At 49.2% G+C, this 18,122-nt stretch overlaps 1 protein-coding gene across 3 annotated transcripts in view; it reads left to right on the top strand.

The window, feature by feature from the left end:
* Positions 1-2,130: 2,130 nt before the first annotated feature.
* The window catches only part of LOC135511878 (endothelial PAS domain-containing protein 1-like), a 102,936-nt gene continuing 86,944 nt past the window's right edge, over positions 2,131-18,122 (top strand). For all 3 annotated transcript variants that reach the window (XR_010451332.1, XM_064933381.1, XM_064933380.1), the window contains exon 1: positions 2,131-2,568. Coding sequence is in view for 2 of the 3 variants with exons in the window: in XM_064933381.1 (XP_064789453.1) it covers positions 2,543-2,568 (26 nt within the window). In the remaining variant the exon portion in view is untranslated. The remainder of the gene's footprint in view (positions 2,569-18,122) is intronic.

Genomic DNA, 18,122 nt, shown 5'->3' with positions numbered 1-18,122 from the left:
TATCCTAGCATCGCTTCCCTTCCTTCTTTTTTCTACAATATTCAGCAAATATGTTTGAGAAGGATGGCAGTTGATATATTAGTTATAATGGGTCACAGTGACCTATCAGTTTTTCACATTTTCGTCATTTATCAGACACTCTTATCCACAGCAATTTATAGGGGCAATTAGGGTTAAGTGCCTTGCTCAAGGGACTATCAACAGATTTTTCATTAGTCAGCTCAGTGATTTGAACTAGTGACCTTTCGGTAGGTAACCGATCGGCTACCTACTACCCTCAACTCAGTGAACCTTCAGTTTTCTTGTTTAATCCTTGAGGTGAATTATTTGAATCACAAAGCTGTTTAGACAGGCAGCCCAATTCTGATCTTTTGATCACTCTTTGGTCTTTTGACCAATCAGATGCCTGTGCAGCCCATTAACAGCATGAAGAAAGGTGAAATGTCACAGCAGCTGACAATTTTTTTAAATCAATACATTTCAGTTGATTGGAATAGATGAGAGTCACAGGGTTGATGTTTTTCTTGTTTATCTCATGTCTGTCTGTCTCTCTCCCTCCCCCTCTTTCACCCTCTCCCCCTTCCACCTCCCACTCCCATCCTCTCCCCAACCTCCTCCATCCCCTCCGCCCTCACCCAGCCTCTCCCCCTTCCACCTCCCACTCCCATCCTCTCCCCAAACCTCCTCCAACCCCCTCCGCCCTCACCCAGCCTCCGCCACCTCCCACTCCCATCCTCTCCCCAACCTCCTCCAACCCCTCCGCCCTCACCCAGCCTCTCCCCCTTCCACCTCCCACTCCCATCCTCTCCCCAATCTCCTCCAACCCCTCCGCCCTCACCCAGCCTCTCCCCCTTCCACCTCACACTCCCATCCTCTCCCCAACCTCCTCCAACCCCTCTGCCCTCACCCAGCCTCTCCCCCTTCCACCTCCCACTCCCATCCTCTCCCAACCTCCTCCAACCCCTCCGCCCTCATCCAGCCTCTCCCCCTTCCACCTCCCTCTCCCATCCTCTCCCCAATCTCCTCCAACCCCTCCGCCCTCACCCAGCCTCTCCCCCTTCCACCTCCCACTCCCATCCTCTCCCCAACCTCCTCCAACCCCTCTGCCCTCACCCAGCCTCTCCCCTTCCACCTCCCACTCCCATTCTCTCCCCAACCTCCTCCAACCCCTCCGCCCTCACCCAGCCTCTCCCCCTTCCACCTCCCACTCCCATCCTCTCCCCAACCTCCTCCAACCCCTCCGCCCTCATCCAGCCTCTCCCCCTTCCACCTCCCACTCCCATCCTCTCCCCAACCTCCTCCAACCCCTCCGCCCTCACCCAGCCTCTCCCCCTCCACCTCCACCCTTTCACACCCTCTCCGTCACTCTCTCCCCTCTCCCTCTCCCCCCTCCTCCCATTCTCTCTTCCTTCTACTTTCCCTCCCACTCCTCTCAGCTCTCCCCCTTGCCCTTCTCCCTCTCCCTCCTATACCCCTCCATTCTCTCTCCCTCCTTTTTTCCCTGCCTCCCCTCCCCTTCCTCTCATCTCCCGCTCCCGCTCCCTCTCCCTCCTCTCTTTTCCTTCTCTCTCCCTTCTCTCTCCCACCTCTGTCTGTCTGTTGACTCTCTCTCTCCCTCCTCTCTCCCATACAATATATTTTACAGTATTTTTTTGCTCATCAAAGTGTCAGTAGTTATGGACAAGACTGTATGTATATCACATCTGAAATGTCAAAATAAATCAAAAATAAACATCTTCCTCAACATTTCGGAATGGGTAAACAAGCAATGTTATCTCAGCCATAGACTAAAACAGTTATTTCTTCAGGAAATTATTTTTTAGTAGAACCATATTTAAAGACAGCAGAGACTAGTGTGGACTTTGAATGTCCCAACTGGCTGGCATGAATGACAGGCATGTGTTTTTCTGTTTCCATCACCATACTAGCACATGAACAAATACATACTTATCTGCACCGTGCAAGGCCAATAAGTTCATCACTGACATGTACCTACACAACAGAATGTACAGGGCAAGTCGACTCAAAGGTGTAAACAGTGACAGTATAAAACAGCGAAACAATCAGTGTTGGGGGTTGGGTTATTTAAGGCGGTTCTACACAGCATTTTCACCAATCACTGTGGTCAGATTGACTGAGCGACTGTCAGCGGTCCAGCTGAGGGTAAGAGAGAGAGAGAGTACGGTGGAACGGGAATAGAAGTTTGAGCAGACTAAGGAAACTTTGACGGCAGACCCGACATTATCCAACTTGTGAATTATTTGTAGGCTAAAGCCTGTGTATTGTACATTTTGTTAATCGGTGAATAAATAGGCTGTACAATCCTTGGCAGTGTTCTGAGACTGTACAGCTGCCAACTGCTTCTGAAGGACAACTTGTTTATGAAATGGACTTTGCGTAAAGAGCAATTACATTTTCTCAATTTGACTTTCAATACGTTTTGACTGTGTGCGTCTTATGTTGCTTTAAAATTGTTGAGAAAGTGGACTGAGTCGGACTTTCGGGGAAATTCCAATTGTTACTAAACTTTGCAAAAGAAAACATGACTGCCGATAAGGACAAGAAAAGGTAATGTCGATTTTTGAAATATTTCCTGTTTGGCTTATTTATTCTTATGTTAATACATTGTGTTAGAAAGTATAATGTAAAACCTACAATCAACACGTTAAAGGTTAGGACGATTAAACTATTGTCCTTGCGATCTATGAGTGACATTTCGCAGAAAATTCGCAGAACGGACACCTGCTGCGCTATAATAAAAGCGCACTGTGCGTAATGTGGTAGCCTACAGGCACGCTACTTGACCATGTTGAAGCACTGCTTAACCATTTTAAAGTCATAAACGGTGTCACGGTTTGTGGGGGTAATTTTAGATGGTGGTAAATATGTAGCATTATCCATCTTCTGCAACTTTTTTTTTTTTTTTTTTTTACATGAAATGAAATAGAAGAATATAATAGTAACCATCACCCATTTTTCATATTGTATTGACCATCATGGTGTAGATTCCACTATTTAAAGCATGAGCAATTAGGCAAGGTCGAAAAATGCTGTTGATTGATTAAACATTGATAAAACATTTGTGTTTTTTATTTAAGGACCTCACTTTTTTTATATTGCAGGCTATTAGCCTATGTTGTATACATAATTGATCATGTTAATGGTATTAAACATATTCTACTTGGTAAAAAAAGATAAAACATGTCTTTTCACAAACACAAGATGTCAGTGCTGAAAAGGTTTACCGAGGGTAAGTGATCTGTTGTTCTGGCTGTGAAATGAAATAAAAATGAATGCATTTCTCTTTGCATGCTGCTCCTTTCTCCATCTTCAAATGAAACAGACAGTTTCTGTGACCTCTTGTATTTTAGAGTGTGTTAAGTGTGTAGGGCTCATGACGCTCATGAAGGGTTGGAAAAACGGCAACTGACGTAGCACACATTATTTGCTTAACAGAACGTCTCAAACACTCAACCAATAATAAATCTACAGTCTATACAGTCCCTCGAGTGGTGAACCGCTAAGGGGAGTGTTTCGTCATCTATAAGAGTGTTTCAGAAGATTCATAGAAACACAGAACTCCTGTAACCTTGACTGAAATCTCAGACCTCGGAGCAAAACTAAATATTAACCCTTGTGACCTCTTCATATGAAGAGAACGGACTAAAACATTCCTTTAACCACAAAGATTACCACACACTACTATATAGTGTGTATTGAGTGTTGCCTGATGATGAGCCTGTAGTTCTGAGGTTGACAGTAGAGCCCTTCTCACAGCACACTGTCCCTCAGCCTGTGGCACTGGAAACTGGATAATTGTTCACCAGTGTCAGTTTACTCTGCCCACAGCTCAGTGTCTTCAAAAATATATTTAAAATCTTTGAATTCTTAACTCCTTGATATCTCATCTGGCTCCCTAGTAGAAGACAGTGGATTTGTACATCCTTTAGTTTTGGAGTGTTATCTGTATTGGGTGCTCTTTCAGTAATATGGTTAGATGGAGACACCATAGCCCCCTAAGGAGAGCACTGTGGGAGTCTAGTAATGAGACGAGCGCCTCTCGGTCTGCTTCCTCAGACACACACTTATACAACACAGAGAAGGAGTTCTCATTAGCCATAACTTATACAAAACAGAGAAGGAGTTCCCGTTAGCCATAACTTATACAACACAGAGAAGGAGTTCTCATTAGCCATAACTTATACAACACAGAGAAGGAGTTCCCGTCAGCCATAACTTATACAATACAGAGAAGTAGTTCCTGTTAGCCATAACTTATACAACACAGGGAAGGAGTTCCCGTTAGCCATAACTTATACAACACAGAGAAGGAGTTCCTGTTAGCCATAACTTATACAACACAGAGAAGGAGTTCCCGTTAGCCATAACTTATACAACACAGAGAAGGAGTTCCTGTTAGCCATAACTTATACAACACAGAGAAGGAGTTCCCGTTAGCCATAACTTATACAACACAGAGAAGGAGTTCCCGTTAGCCATAACTTATACAACACAGAGAAGGAGTTCCCGTTAGCCATAACTTATACAACACAGAGAAGGAGTTCCCGTCAGCCTAACTTATACAAAACAGAGAAGTAGTTCCCGTCAGCCTAACTTATACAACACAGAGAAGGAGTTCCCGTCAGCCATAACTTATACAATACAGAGAAGTAGTTCCTGTTAGCCATAACTTATACAACACAGAAAAGTAGTTCCTGTTAGCCATAACTTATACAACACAGAGAAGTAGTTCCTGTTAGCCATAACTTATACAACACAGAGAAGGAGTTCCCATCAGCCATAACTTATACAACACAGAGAAGGAGTTCCCGTTAGCCATAACTTATACAACACAGAGAAGGAGTTCCCGTCAGCCATAACTTATACAACACAGAGAAGGAGTTCTCATTAGCCATAACTTATACAACACAGAGAAGGAGTTCCCGTTAGCCATAACTTATACAACACAGAGAAGGAGTTCCCGTCAGCCATAACTTATACAACACAGAGAAGGAGTTCTTGTTAGCCATAACTTATACAACACAGAGAAGGAGTTCCTGTTAGCCATAACTTATACAACACAGAGAAGTAGTTCCCGTTAGCCATAACTTATACAACACAGAGAAGTAGTTCCGTTAGCCATAACTTATACAACACAGAGAAGTAGTTCCCGTTAGCCATAACTTATACAACACAGAGAAGTAGTTCCGTCAGCCATAACTTATACAACACAGAGAAGTAGTTCCCGTCAGCCTAACTTATACAACACAGAGAAGGAGTTCCCGTCAGCCATAACTTATACAACACAGAGAAGGATTTCCCGTTAGCCATAACTTATACAACACAGAGAAGGAGTTCCCGTTAGCATAACTTATACAACACAGAGAAGGAGTTCCCGTTAGCCATAACTTATACAACACAGAGAAGGAGTTCCGTTAGCCATAACTTATACAACACAGAGAAGGAGTTCCCGTTAGCATAACTTATACAACACAGAGAAGGAGTTCCCATCAGCCTAACTTATACAACACAGAGAAGGAGTTCCCGTCAGCATAACTTATACAACACAGAGAAGGAGTTCCCGTTAGCCATAACTTATACAACACAGAGAAGGAGTTCACGTTAGCATAACTTATACAACACAGAGAAGGAGTTCCCATCAGCCTAACTTATACAACACAGAGAAGGAGTTCCCGTTAGCATAACTTATACAACACAGAGAAGGAGTTCCCGTTAGCATAACTTATACAACACAGAGAAGGAGTTCCCGTCAGCCTAACTTATACAACACAGAGAAGGAGTTCCCGTTAGCCATAACTTATACAACACAGAGAAGTAGTTCCTGTTAGCCATAACTTATACAACACAGAGAAGGAGTTCCCGTCAGCCATAACTTATACAACACAGAGAAGGAGTTCCCGTTAGCCATAACTTATACAACACAGAGAAGGAGTTCCCGTCAGCCATAACTTATACAACACAGAGAAGGAGTTCTCATTAGCCATAACTTATACAACACAGAGAAGGAGTTCCCGTTAGCCATAACTTATACAACACAGAGAAGGAGTTCCCGTCAGCCATAACTTATACAACACAGAGAAGGAGTTCCCGTCAGCCATAACTTATACAACACAGAGAAGGAGTTCTCATTAGCCATAACTTATACAACACAGAGAAGGAGTTCTCATTAGCCATAACTTATACAACACAGAGAAGGAGTTCTCATTAGCCATAACTTATACAACACAGAGAAGGAGTTCCCGTTAGCCATAACTTATACAACACAGAGAAGGAGTTCCCGTCAGCCATAACTTATACAACACAGAGAAGGAGTTCCCGTTAGCCATAACTTATACAACACAGAGAAGGAGTTCCCGTCAGCCATAACTTATACAACACAGAGAAGGAGTTCTTGTTAGCCATAACTTATACAACACAGAGAAGGAGTTCCTGTTAGCCATAACTTATACAACACAGAGAAGTAGTTCCCGTTAGCCATAACTTATACAACACAGAGAAGTAGTTCCCGTTAGCCATAACTTATACAACACAGAGAAGGAGTTCCCGTCAGCCATAACTTATACAACACAGAGAAGTAGTTCCCGTTAGCCTAACTTATACAACACAGAGAAGGAGTTCCCGTCAGCCATAACTTATACAACACAGAGAAGTAGTTCCCGTTAGCCATAACTTATACAACACAGAGAAGGAGTTCCCGTCAGCCATAACTTATACAACACAGAGAAGTAGTTCCCGTCAGCCTAACTTATACAACACAGAGAAGTAGTTCCCGTCAGCCATAACTTATACAACACAGAGAAGTAGTTCCCGTCAGCCATAACTTATACAACACAGAGAAGTAGTTCCCGTTAGCCATAACTTATAGAACACAGAGAAGTAGTTCCCGTCAGCCATAACTTATACAACACAGAGAAGTAGTTCCCGTCAGCCTAACTTATACAACACAGAGAAGGAGTTCCCGTCAGCCATAACTTATACAACACAGAGAAGGAGTTCCCGTTAGCCATAACTTATACAACACAGAGAAGGAGTTCCCGTTAGCATAACTTATACAACACAGAGAAGGAGTTCCCGTTAGCCATAACTTATACAACACAGAGAAGGAGTTCCCGTTAGCCATAACTTATACAACACAGAGAAGGAGTTCCCGTTAGCATAACTTATACAACACAGAGAAGGAGTTCCCGTCAGCCTAACTTATACAACACAGAGAAGGAGTTCCCGTCAGCATAACTTATACAACACAGAGAAGGAGTTCCCGTTAGCCATAACTTATACAACACAGAGAAGGAGTTCACGTTAGCATAACTTATACAACACAGAGAAGGAGTTCCCATCAGCCTAACTTATACAACACAGAGAAGGAGTTCCCGTTAGCATAACTTATACAACACAGAGAAGGAGTTCCCGTTAGCATAACTTATACAACACAGAGAAGGAGTTCCCGTCAGCCTAACTTATACAACACAGAGAAGGAGTTCCCGTTAGCCATAACTTATACAACACAGAGAAGGAGTTCCTGTTAGCCATAACTTATACAACACAGAGAAGGAGTTCCCGTTAGCCATAACTTATACAACACAGAGAAGGAGTTCCCGTTAGCATAACTTATACAACACAGAGAAGGAGTTCCCGTTAGCCATAACTTATACAACACAGAGAAGGAGTTCCCGTTAGCCATAACTTATACAACACAGAGAAGGAGTTCCCGTCAGCCATAACTTATACAACACAGAGAAGGAGTTCCCGTCAGCCATAACTTATACAACACAGAGAAGGAGTTCCCGTCAGCCTAACTTATACAACACAGAGAAGGAGTTCCCGTTAGCCATAACTTATACAACACAGAGAAGGAGTTCCTGTTAGCCATAACTTATACAACACAGAGAAGGAGTTCCCGTTAGCCATAACTTATACAACACAGAGAAGGAGTTCCCGTTAGCATAACTTATACAACACAGAGAAGGAGTTCCCGTTAGCCATAACTTATACAACACAGAGAAGGAGTTCCTGTTAGCCATAACTTATACAACACAGAGAAGGAGTTCCCGTTAGCCATAACTTATACAACACAGAGAAGGAGTTCCCGTTAGCATAACTTATACAACACAGAGAAGGAGTTCCCGTTAGCCATAACTTATACAACACAGGAGACATGGTGGTCATCTTAGAGTATACTATTATTTTTTTAACCTTTATTTAACTAGGCAAGTCAGTTAAGAACAACTTCTTATTTACAATGACGGCCTAGGAACTCTGTGTGTGTGTGTGTGTGTGTGTGTGTGTGTGTGTGTGTGTGTGTGTGTGTGTGTGTGTGTGTGTGTGTGTGTGTGTGTGTGTGTGTGTGTGAAATGTCTAGTCTTTATTGCACTGTCAATGGGGTGAATCATTGCTTCTGGCCTGGCTTGCACAGCAATGTTTATTTGAGCAGTGATATTGCATACTTAGTTTTATGGACCATGTGTTATTGTGAGAGGATCCACTTACAGGATTGTTTGATGTGTTTATTTACTTACTGTTCTCATATGCCTGTACAATAACACTTTACAAGCAGCGTGACAAATGTACTACAAGCATCCACTTTCTTCCCTCATTCATTTATCAAGCAAAGGATCTATCTATTCAAAATGTTTATTCTCATAGCTATCATTGTGTACTGTATTATAAAGCATTCTGGCTTTCTACACTAGCCACTTTGTGCTGGTCTGTTTTGGTTTGTGGCTTTGGTGAGGTTACATCATCTTTATTATGGGGTGCTCTCTACTCTCGCTTCCTCTGTGGTCTGTTCTGTGCTGGGTCCTCTAAAAGAGCCACTGGCCTGTTAGCGAGAAGAAAAGCCCTGCTCTGGCCAGAGCCCCTGTCAACTCAGACATTCAGCCCATTGGCCTGTTAGGGAGAAGAAAAGCCCTGCTCTGGCCAGAGCCCCTGTCAACTCAGACATTCAGTCCACTGGCCTGTTAGCGAGAAGAAATCCCTGCTCTGGCCAGAGCCCCTGTCAACTCAGACATTCAGCCCACTGGCCTGTTAGGGAGAAGAAAAGCCCTGCTCTGGCCAGAGCCCCTTTTCAACTCAGACATTCAGCCCACTGGCCTGTTAGGGAGAAGAAAAGCCCTGCTCTGGCCAGAGCCCCTGTCAACTCAGACATTCAGCCCACTGGCCTGTTAGGGAGAAGAAAAGCCCTGCTCTGGCCAGAGCCCCTGTCAACTCAGACATTCAGCCCACTGGCCTGTTAGGGAGAAGAAAAGCCCTGCTCTGGCCAGAGCCCCTGTCAACTCAGACATTCAGCCCACTGGCCTGTTAGGGAGAAGAAAAGCCCTGCTCTGGCCAGAGCCCCTGTCAACTCAGACATTCAGCCCACTGGCCTGTTAGGGAGAAGAAAAGCCCTGCTCTGGCCAGAGCCCCTGTCAACTCAGACATTCAGCCCACTGGCCTGTTAGGGAGAAGAAAAGCCCTGCTCTGGCCAGAGCCCCTGTCAACTCAGACATTCAGCCCACTGGTCTGTTAGGGAGAAGAAAAGCCCTGCTCTGGCCAGAGCCCTGTCAACTCAGACATTCAGCCCACTGGTCTGTTAGGGAGAAGAAAAGCCCTGCTCTGGCCAGAGCCCCTGTCAACTCAGACATTCAGCCCACTGGTCTGTTAGGGAGAAGAAAAGCCCTGCTCTGGCCAGAGCCCCTGTCAACTCATCCATTCAGCCCACTGGCCTGTTAGGGAGAAGAAAATCCCTGCTCTGGCCAGAGCCCCTGTCAACTCAGACATTCAGCCCACTGGCCTGTTAGGGAGAAGAAAAGCCCTGCTCTGGCCAGAGCCCCTGTCAACTCATCCATTCAGCCCACTGGCCTGTTAGGGAGAAGAAAAGCTCTGCTCTGGCCAGAGCCCCTGTCAACTCATCCATTCAGCCCACTGGCCTGTTAGGGAGAAGAAAAGCCCTGCTCTGGCCAGAGCCCCTGTCAACTCAGACATTCAGCCCACTGGCCTGTTAGGGAGAAGAAAAGCCCTGCTCTGGCCAGAGCCCCTGTCAACTCAGACATTCAGCCCACTGGCCTGTTAGGGAGAAGAAAAGCCCTGCTCTGGCCAGAGCCCCTGTCAACTCAGACATTCAGCCCACTGGCCTGTTAGGGAGAAGAAAAGCCCTGCTCTGGCCAGAGCCCTGTCAACTCAGACATTCAGCCCACTGGCCTGTTAGGGAGAAGAAAAGCCCTGCTCTGGCCAGAGCCCCTGTCAACTCAGACATTCAGCCCACTGGCCTGTTAGGGAGAAGAAAAGCCCTGCTCTGGCCAGAGCCCCTGTCAACTCAGACATTCAGCCCACTGGCCTGTTAGGGAGAAGAAAAGCCCTGCTCTGGCCAGAGCCCCTGTCAACTCAGACATTCAGCCCACTGGCCTGTTAGGGAGAAGAAAAGCCCTGCTCTGGCCAGAGCCCCTGTCAACTCAGACATTCAGCCCACTGGTCTGTTAGGGAGAAGAAAAGCCCTGCTCTGGCCAGAGCCCCTGTCAACTCAGACATTCAGCCCACTGGTCTGTTAGGGAGAAGAAAAGCCCTGCTCTGGCCAGAGCCCCTGTCAACTCAGACATTCAGCCCACTGGTCTGTTAGGGAGAAGAAAAGCCCTGCTCTGGCCAGAGCCCCTGTCAACTCATCCATTCAGCCCACTGGCCTGTTAGGGAGAAGAAAAGCCCTGCTCTGGCCAGAGCCCCTGTCAACTCAGACATTCAGCCCACTGGCCTGTTAGGGAGAAGAAAAGCCCTGCTCTGGCCAGAGCCCCTGTCAACTCATCCATTCAGCCCACTGGCCTGTTAGGGAGAAGAAAAGCCCTGCTCTGGCCAGAGCCCCTGTCAACTCAGACATTCAGCCCACTGGCCTGTTAGGGAGAAGAAAAGCCCTGCTCTGGCCAGAGCCCCTGTCAACTCAGACATTCAGCCCACTGGCCTGTTAGGGAGAAGAAAAGCCCTGCTCTGGCCAGAGCCCCTGTCAACTCAGACATTCAGCCCACTGGCCTGTTAGGGAGAAGAAAAGCCCTGCTCTGGCCAGAGCCCCTGTCAACTCAGACATTCAGCCCACTGGCCTGTTAGGGAGAAGAAAAGCCCTGCTCTGGCCAGAGCCCTGTCAACTCAGACATTCAGCCCACTGGCCTGTTAGGGAGAAGAAAAGCCCTGCTCTGGCCAGAGCCCCTGTCAACTCAGACATTCAGCCCACTGGCCTGTTAGGGAGAAGAAAAGCCCTGCTCTGGCCAGAGCCCCTGTCAACTCAGACATTCAGCCCACTGGCCTGTTAGGGAGAAGAAAAGCCCTGCTCTGGCCAGAGCCCCTGTCAACTCAGACATTCAGCCCACTGGTCTGTTAGGGAGAAGAAAAGCCCTGCTCTGGCCAGAGCCCCTGTCAACTCAGACATTCAGCCCACTGTTCTGTTAGGGAGAAGAAAAGCCCTGCTCTGGCCAGAGCCCCTGTCAACTCAGACATTCAGCCCACTGGTCTGTTAGGGAGAAGAAAAGCCCTGCTCTGGCCAGAGCCCCTGTCATCTCATCCATTCAGCCCACTGGCCTGTTAGGGAGAAGAAAAGCCCTGCTCTGGCCAGAGCCCCTGTCAACTCAGACATTCAGCCCACTGGCCTGTTAGGGAGAAGAAAAGCCCTGCTCTGGCCAGAGCCCCTGTCAACTCATCCATTCAGCCCACTGGCCTGTTAGGGAGAAGAAAAGCCCTGCTCTGGCCAGAGCCCCTGTCAACTCATCCATTCAGCCCACTGGCCTGTTAGGGAGAAGAAAAGCCCTGCTCTGGCCAGAGCCCCTGTCAACTCAGACATTCAGCCCACTGGCCTGTTAGGGAGAAGAAAAGCCCTGCTCTGGCCAGAGCCCCTGTCAACTCAGACATTCAGCCCACTGGCCTGTTAGGGAGAAGAAAAGCCCTGCTCTGGCCAGAGCCCCTGTCAACTCAGACATTCAGCCCACTGGCCTGTTAGGGAGAAGAAAAGCCCTGCTCTGGCCAGAGCCCCTGTCAACTCAGACATTCAGCCCACTGGCCTGTTAGGGAGAAGAAAAGCCCTGCTCTGGCCAGAGCCCCTGTCAACTCAGACATTCAGCCCACTGGCCTGTTAGGGAGAAGAAAAGCCCTGCTCTGGCCAGAGCCCCTGTCAACTCAGACATTCAGCCCACTGGCCTGTTAGGGAGAAGAAAAGCCCTGCTCTGGCCAGAGCCCCTGTCAACTCAGACATTCAGCCCACTGGCCTGTTAGGGAGAAGAAAAGCCCTGCTCTGGCCAGAGCCCCTGTCAACTCAGACATTCAGCCCACTGGTCTGTTAGGGAGAAGAAAAGCCCTGCTCTGGCCAGAGCCCCTGTCAACTCAGACATTCAGCCCACTGGTCTGTTAGGGAGACGAAAAGCCCTGCTCTGGCCAGAGCCCCTGTCAACTCAGACATTCAGCCCACTGGTCTGTTAGGGAGAAGAAAAGCCCTGCTCTGGCCAGAGCCCCTGTCAACTCATCCATTCAGCCCACTGGCCTGTTAGGGAGAAGAAAAGCCCTGCTCTGGCCAGAGCCCCTGTCAACTCAGACATTCAGCCCACTGGCCTGTTAGGGAGAAGAAAAGCCCTGCTCTGGCCAGAGCCCCTGTCAACTCATCCATTCAGCCCACTGGCCTGTTAGGGAGAAGAAAAGCCCTGCTCTGGCCAGAGCCCCTGTCAACTCAGACATTCAGCCCACTGGTCTGTTAGGGAGAAGAAAAGCCCTGCTCTGGCCAGAGCCCCTGTCAACTCATCCATTCAGCCCACTGGCCTGTTAGGGAGAAGAAAAGCCCTGCTCTGGCCAGAGCCCCTGTCAACTCAGACATTCAGCCCACTCGCCTGTTAGGGAGAAGAAAAGCCCTGCTCTGGCCAGAGCCCCTGTCAACTCATCCATTCAGCCCACTGGCCTGTTAGGGAGAAGAAAAGCCCTGCTCTGGCCAGAGCCCCTGTCAACTCATCCATTCAGCCCACTGGCCTGTTAGGGAGAAGAAAAGCCCTGCTCTGGCCAGAGCCCCTGTCAACTCAGACATTCAGCCCACTGGCCTGTTAGGGAGAAGAAAAGCCCTGCTCTGGCCAGAGCCCCTGTCAACTCAGACATTCAGCCCACTGGCCTGTTAGGGAGAAGAAAAGCCCTGCTCTGGCCAGAGCCCCTGTCAACTCAGACATTCAGTCCACTGGCCTGTTAGCGAGAAGAAAAGCCCTGCTCTGGCCAGAGCCCCTGTCAACTCAGACATTCAGCCCACTGGCCTGTTAGGGAGAAGAAAAGCCCTGCTCTGGCCAGAGCCCCTGTCAACTCAGACATTCAGCCCACTGGCCTGTTAGGGAGAAGAAAAGCCCTGCTCTGGCCAGAGCCCTTTCAACTCATCCATTCAGCCCACTGGCCTGTTAGGGAGAAGAAAAGCCCTGCTCTGGCCAGAGCCCCTGTCAACTCATCCATTCAGCCCACTGGCCTGTTAGGGAGAAGAAAAGCCCTGCTCTGGCCAGAGCCCCTGTCAACTCAGACATTCAGCCCACTGGCCTGTTAGGGAGAAGAAAAGCCCTGCTCTGGCCAGAGGCCCTGTCAACTCAGACATTCAGCCCACTGGCCTGTTAGGGAGAAGAAAAGCCCTGCTCTGGCCAGAGCCCCTGTCAACTCAGACATTCAGCCCACTGGTCTGTTAGGGAGAAGAAAAGCCCTGCTCTGGCCAGAGCCCCTGTCAACTCAGACATTCAGCCCACTGGCCTGTTAGGGAGAAGAAAAGCCCTGCTCTGGCCAGAGCCCCTGTCAACTCAGACATTCAGCCCACTGGCCTGTTAGGGAGAAGAAAAGCCCTGCTCTGGCCAGAGCCCCTGTCAACTCAGACATTCAGTCCACTGGCCTGTTAGGGAGAAGAAAAGCCCTGCTCTGGCCAGAGCCCCTGTCAACTCAGACATTCAGCCCATTGGCCTGTTAGCGAGAAGAAAAGCCCTGCTCTGGCCAGAGCCCCTGTCAACTCAGACATTCAGCCCACTGGCCTGTTAGGGAGAAGAAAAGCCCTGCTCTGGCCAGAGCCCTGTCAACTCAGACATTCAGCCCACTGGCCTGTTAGGGAGAAGAAAAGCCCTGCTCTGGCCAGAGCCCCTGTCAACTCAGACATTCAGCCCATTGGCCTGTTAGCGAGAAGAAAAGCCCTGCTCTGGCCAGAGCCCCTGTCAACTCAGACATTCAGCCCACTGGCCTGTTAGGGAGAAGAAAAGCCCTGCTCTGGCCAGAGCCCCTGTCAACTCAGACATTCAGTCCACTGGCCTGTTAGGGAGAAGAAAAGCCCTGCTCTGGCCAGAGCCCCTGTCAACTCAGACATTCAGCCCATTGGCCTGTTAGCGAGAAGAAAAGCCCTGCTCTGGCCAGAGCCCCTGTCAACTCAGACATTCAGCCCACTGGCCTGTTAGGGAGAAGAAAAGCCCTGCTCTGGCCAGAGCCCCTGTCAACTCAGACATTCAGCCCACTGGCCTGTTAGGGAGAAGAAAAGCCCTGCTCTGGCCAGAGCCCCTGTCAACTCAGACATTCAGCCCACTGGCCTGTTAGGGAGAAGAAAAGCCCTGCTCTGGCCAGAGCCCCTGTCAACTCAGACATTCAGCCCACTGGCCTGTTAGGGAGAAGAAAAGCCCTGCTCTGGCCAGAGCCCCTGTCAACTCAGACATTCAGCCCACTGGTCTGTTAGGGAGAAGAAAAGCCCTGCTCTGGCCAGAGCCCCTGTCAACTCATCCATTCAGCCCACTGGCCTGTTAGGGAGAAGAAAAGCCCTGCTCTGGCCAGAGCCCCTGTCAACTCAGACATTCAGCCCATTGGCCTGTTAGCGAGAAGAAAAGCCCTGCTCTGGCCAGAGCCCCTGTCAACTCAGACATTCAGCCCACTGGCCTGTTAGGGAGAAGAAAAGCCCTGCTCTGGCCAGAGCCCCTGTCAACTCAGACATTCAGCCCACTGGCCTGTTAGGGAGAAAGAAAAGCCCTGCTCTGGCCAGAGCCCCTGTCAACTCAGACATTCAGCCCATTGGCCTGTTAGCGAGAAGAAAAGCCCTGCTCTGGCCAGAGCCCCTGTCAACTCAGACATTCAGCCCACTGGCCTGTTAGGGAGAAGAAAAGCCCTGCTCTGGCCAGAGCCCCTGTCAACTCAGACATTCAGTCCACTGGCCTGTTAGGGAGAAGAAAAGCCCTGCTCTGGCCAGAGCCCCTGTCAACTCAGACATTCAGCCCATTGGCCTGTTAGCGAGAAGAAAAGCCCTGCTCTGGCCAGAGCCCCTGTCAACTCAGACATTCAGCCCACTGGCCTGTTAGGGAGAAGAAAAGCCCTGCTCTGGCCAGAGCCCCTGTCAACTCAGACATTCAGCCCACTGGCCTGTTAGGGAGAAGAAAAGCCCTGCTCTGGCCAGAGCCCCTGTCAACTCAGACATTCAGCCCACTGGCCTGTTAGGGAGAAGAAAAGCCCTGCTCTGGCCAGAGCCCCTGTCAACTCAGACATTCAGCCCACTGGCCTGTTAGGGAGAAGAAAAGCCCTGCTCTGGCCAGAGCCCCTGTCAACTCAGACATTCAGCCCACTGGTCTGTTAGGGAGAAGAAAAGCCCTGCTCTGGCCAGAGCCCCTGTCAACTCATCCATTCAGCCCACTGGCCTGTTAGGGAGAAGAAAAGCCCTGCTCTGGCCAGAGCCCCTGTCAACTCATCCATTCAGCCCACTGGCCTGTTAGGGAGAAGAAAAGCCCTGCTCTGGCCAGAGCCCCTGTCAACTCATCCATTCAGCCCACTGGCCTGTTAGGGAGAAGAAAAGCCCTGCTCTGGCCAGATCCCCTGTCAACTCAGACATTCAGCCCACTGGCCTGTTAGGGAGAAGAAAAGCCCTGCTCTGGCCAGAGCCCCTGTCAACTCATCCATTCAGCCCACTGGCCTGTTAGGGAGAAGAAAAGCCCTGCTCTGGCCAGAGCCCCTGTCAACTCAGACATTCAGCCCACTGGCCTGTTAGGGAGAAGAAAAGCCCTGCTCTGGCCAGAGCCCCTGTCAACTCAGACATTCAGCCCACTGGCCTGTTAGGGAGAAGAAAAGCCCTGCTCTGGCCAGAGCCCCTGTCAACTCAGACATTCAGCCCACTGGCCTGTTATGGAGAAGAAAAGCCCTGCTCTGGCCAGAGCCCCTGTCATCTCAGACATTCAGCCCACTGGCCTGTTAGGGAGAAGAAAAGCCCTGCTCTGGCCAGAGCCCCTGTCAACTCAGACATTCAGCCCACTGGCCTGTTAGCGAGAAGAAAAGCCCTGCTCTGGCCAGAGCCCCTGTCAACTCAGACATTCAGCCCACTGGCCTGTTAGGGAGAAGAAAAGCCCTGCTCTGGCCAGAGCCCCTGTCAACTCAGACATTCAGCCCACTGGCCTGTTAGCGAGAAGAAAAGCCCTGCTCTGGCCAGAGCCCCTGTCAACTCATTCATTCAGCCCATTGGCCTGTTAGCGAGAAGAAAAGCCCTGCTCTGGCCAGAGCCCCTGTCAACTCAGACATTCAGCCCACTGGCCTGTGGGGAAAGAGCTGGCACCGTGCCCAATGCCTTGCCACAGCGCTATCCAAACATTACCCAAACACTGACTTAGCCCGCTCAACATTTCTCCTTTAGGCTATGAGGCTTTAGGCTATTACAGGTTGGCCATGGGATTTAGAGACATAAACCAAATTCACACTGAGAGACAGTAGGTGGTCCCACACCTCTGGAAGGTCTGTGGCTGTTTTCCCTCGATTGTTTGTGGATCCTTTTCAAACTAGTGGAGCGAATGGGGAATTGTAGTGGTTTAGTTCCTTCCATGAGTGTGAGGGATAGGCAGTATTGAATATGACTTGACATTGAGTAGATAGCTGACTGGCGGTGAACAGAGAAATGAGAAGAGAGCTGAGAGAGAGCCAAGTGTGCCAGGTAAGTGCCCCTAGGAGACTCCTCACTCAAATGTTTTTATTTGACTCGGCAAGTCAGTTAAGAACAAATTCTTATTTTCAATGACAGCCTAGGAACAGTGGGTTGACTGCCTTGTTCAGGGGCAGAACAACAGATTTTTCCATTGTCAGCTCAGGGATTTGATCTTGCAACCTTTCAGTTACTCGTCCAACGCTCTAATCACTAGGCTACCTGCTGCCCCTAATGCCTAACTTTATACACACACGCACACCTTGCATACTTTCTCCTTCACAATCATTTGGCTGGCAGGTAGACTAGCAGCTAAGAGCATTGGGCCAGTAACCAAAAGGTTGCTGGCTTTAATCCCCGAGCTGACTTGTTGAAAAATATGTTGATGTGCCCTTGAGCAAGGACATTAATCCTAATTGCTCTTTTAAGTCACTCTGGGTGAGAACATTTGCTAAATGGCTGAAATGTCAAATTTGCTGGAGCTTTAAATGGCATGCAAGTAGCACAAAAACTACCTTTGTGTCAGACCACTGTGGGAGGTTTTGAGGGTTTTAAAGAGACAGAGAGGGAAACAGTCTTTCCCAGCTGTATGATGTCTTAAAACTGAAGTATGTCGTTTATTGTGACAAGTTCTCAGGAGGATCCATGAACGCAGCCTTCTGAACTCCCAGCCCCTCTGGAGAAACAGCAGGGGAGAGGCAGAATCCTTGTCATGGTTGGGGAACCTCTCTTTCCTCCTCTATCTCTCTCTCTCTTTGCCTCTCTCTCTCTCTCTTTGCCTCTCTCTCTCTCTCTTTGCCTCTCTCTCTCTCTCTTTGCTCTCTCTCTCTCTCTTTGCCTCTCTCTCTCTCTTTGCCTCTCTCTCTCTCTTTGCCTCTCTCTCTCTCTCTTTGCCTCTCTCTCTCTCTCTTTGCCTCTCTCTCTCTCTTTGCCTCTCTCTCTCTCTCTCTCTCTCTCTTTGCCTCTCTCTCTCTCTCTTTGCCTCTCTCTCTCTCTCTCTCTCTCTCTTTGCCTCTCTCTCTCTTTGCCTCTCTCTCTCTCTTTGCCTCTCTCTCTCTTTGCCTCACTCTCTCTCTCTCTCTTTGCTCTCTCTCTCTCTCTTTGCCTCTCTCTCTCTCTTTGCCTCTCTCTCTCTCTCTCTCTCTCTTTGCCTCTCTCTCTCTCTCTTTGCCTCTCTCTCTCTTTGCCTCTCTCTCTCTCTCTTTGCCTCTCTCTCTCTTTG

Source organism: Oncorhynchus masou, chromosome 24 (genome assembly GCF_036934945.1).
Source record: "Oncorhynchus masou masou isolate Uvic2021 chromosome 24, UVic_Omas_1.1, whole genome shotgun sequence".
NCBI lineage: Eukaryota > Metazoa > Chordata > Actinopteri > Salmoniformes > Salmonidae > Oncorhynchus > Oncorhynchus masou.
Note: the sequence above shows the minus strand (reverse complement) of the source record. Positions and strands in the feature narration are given on the sequence as shown.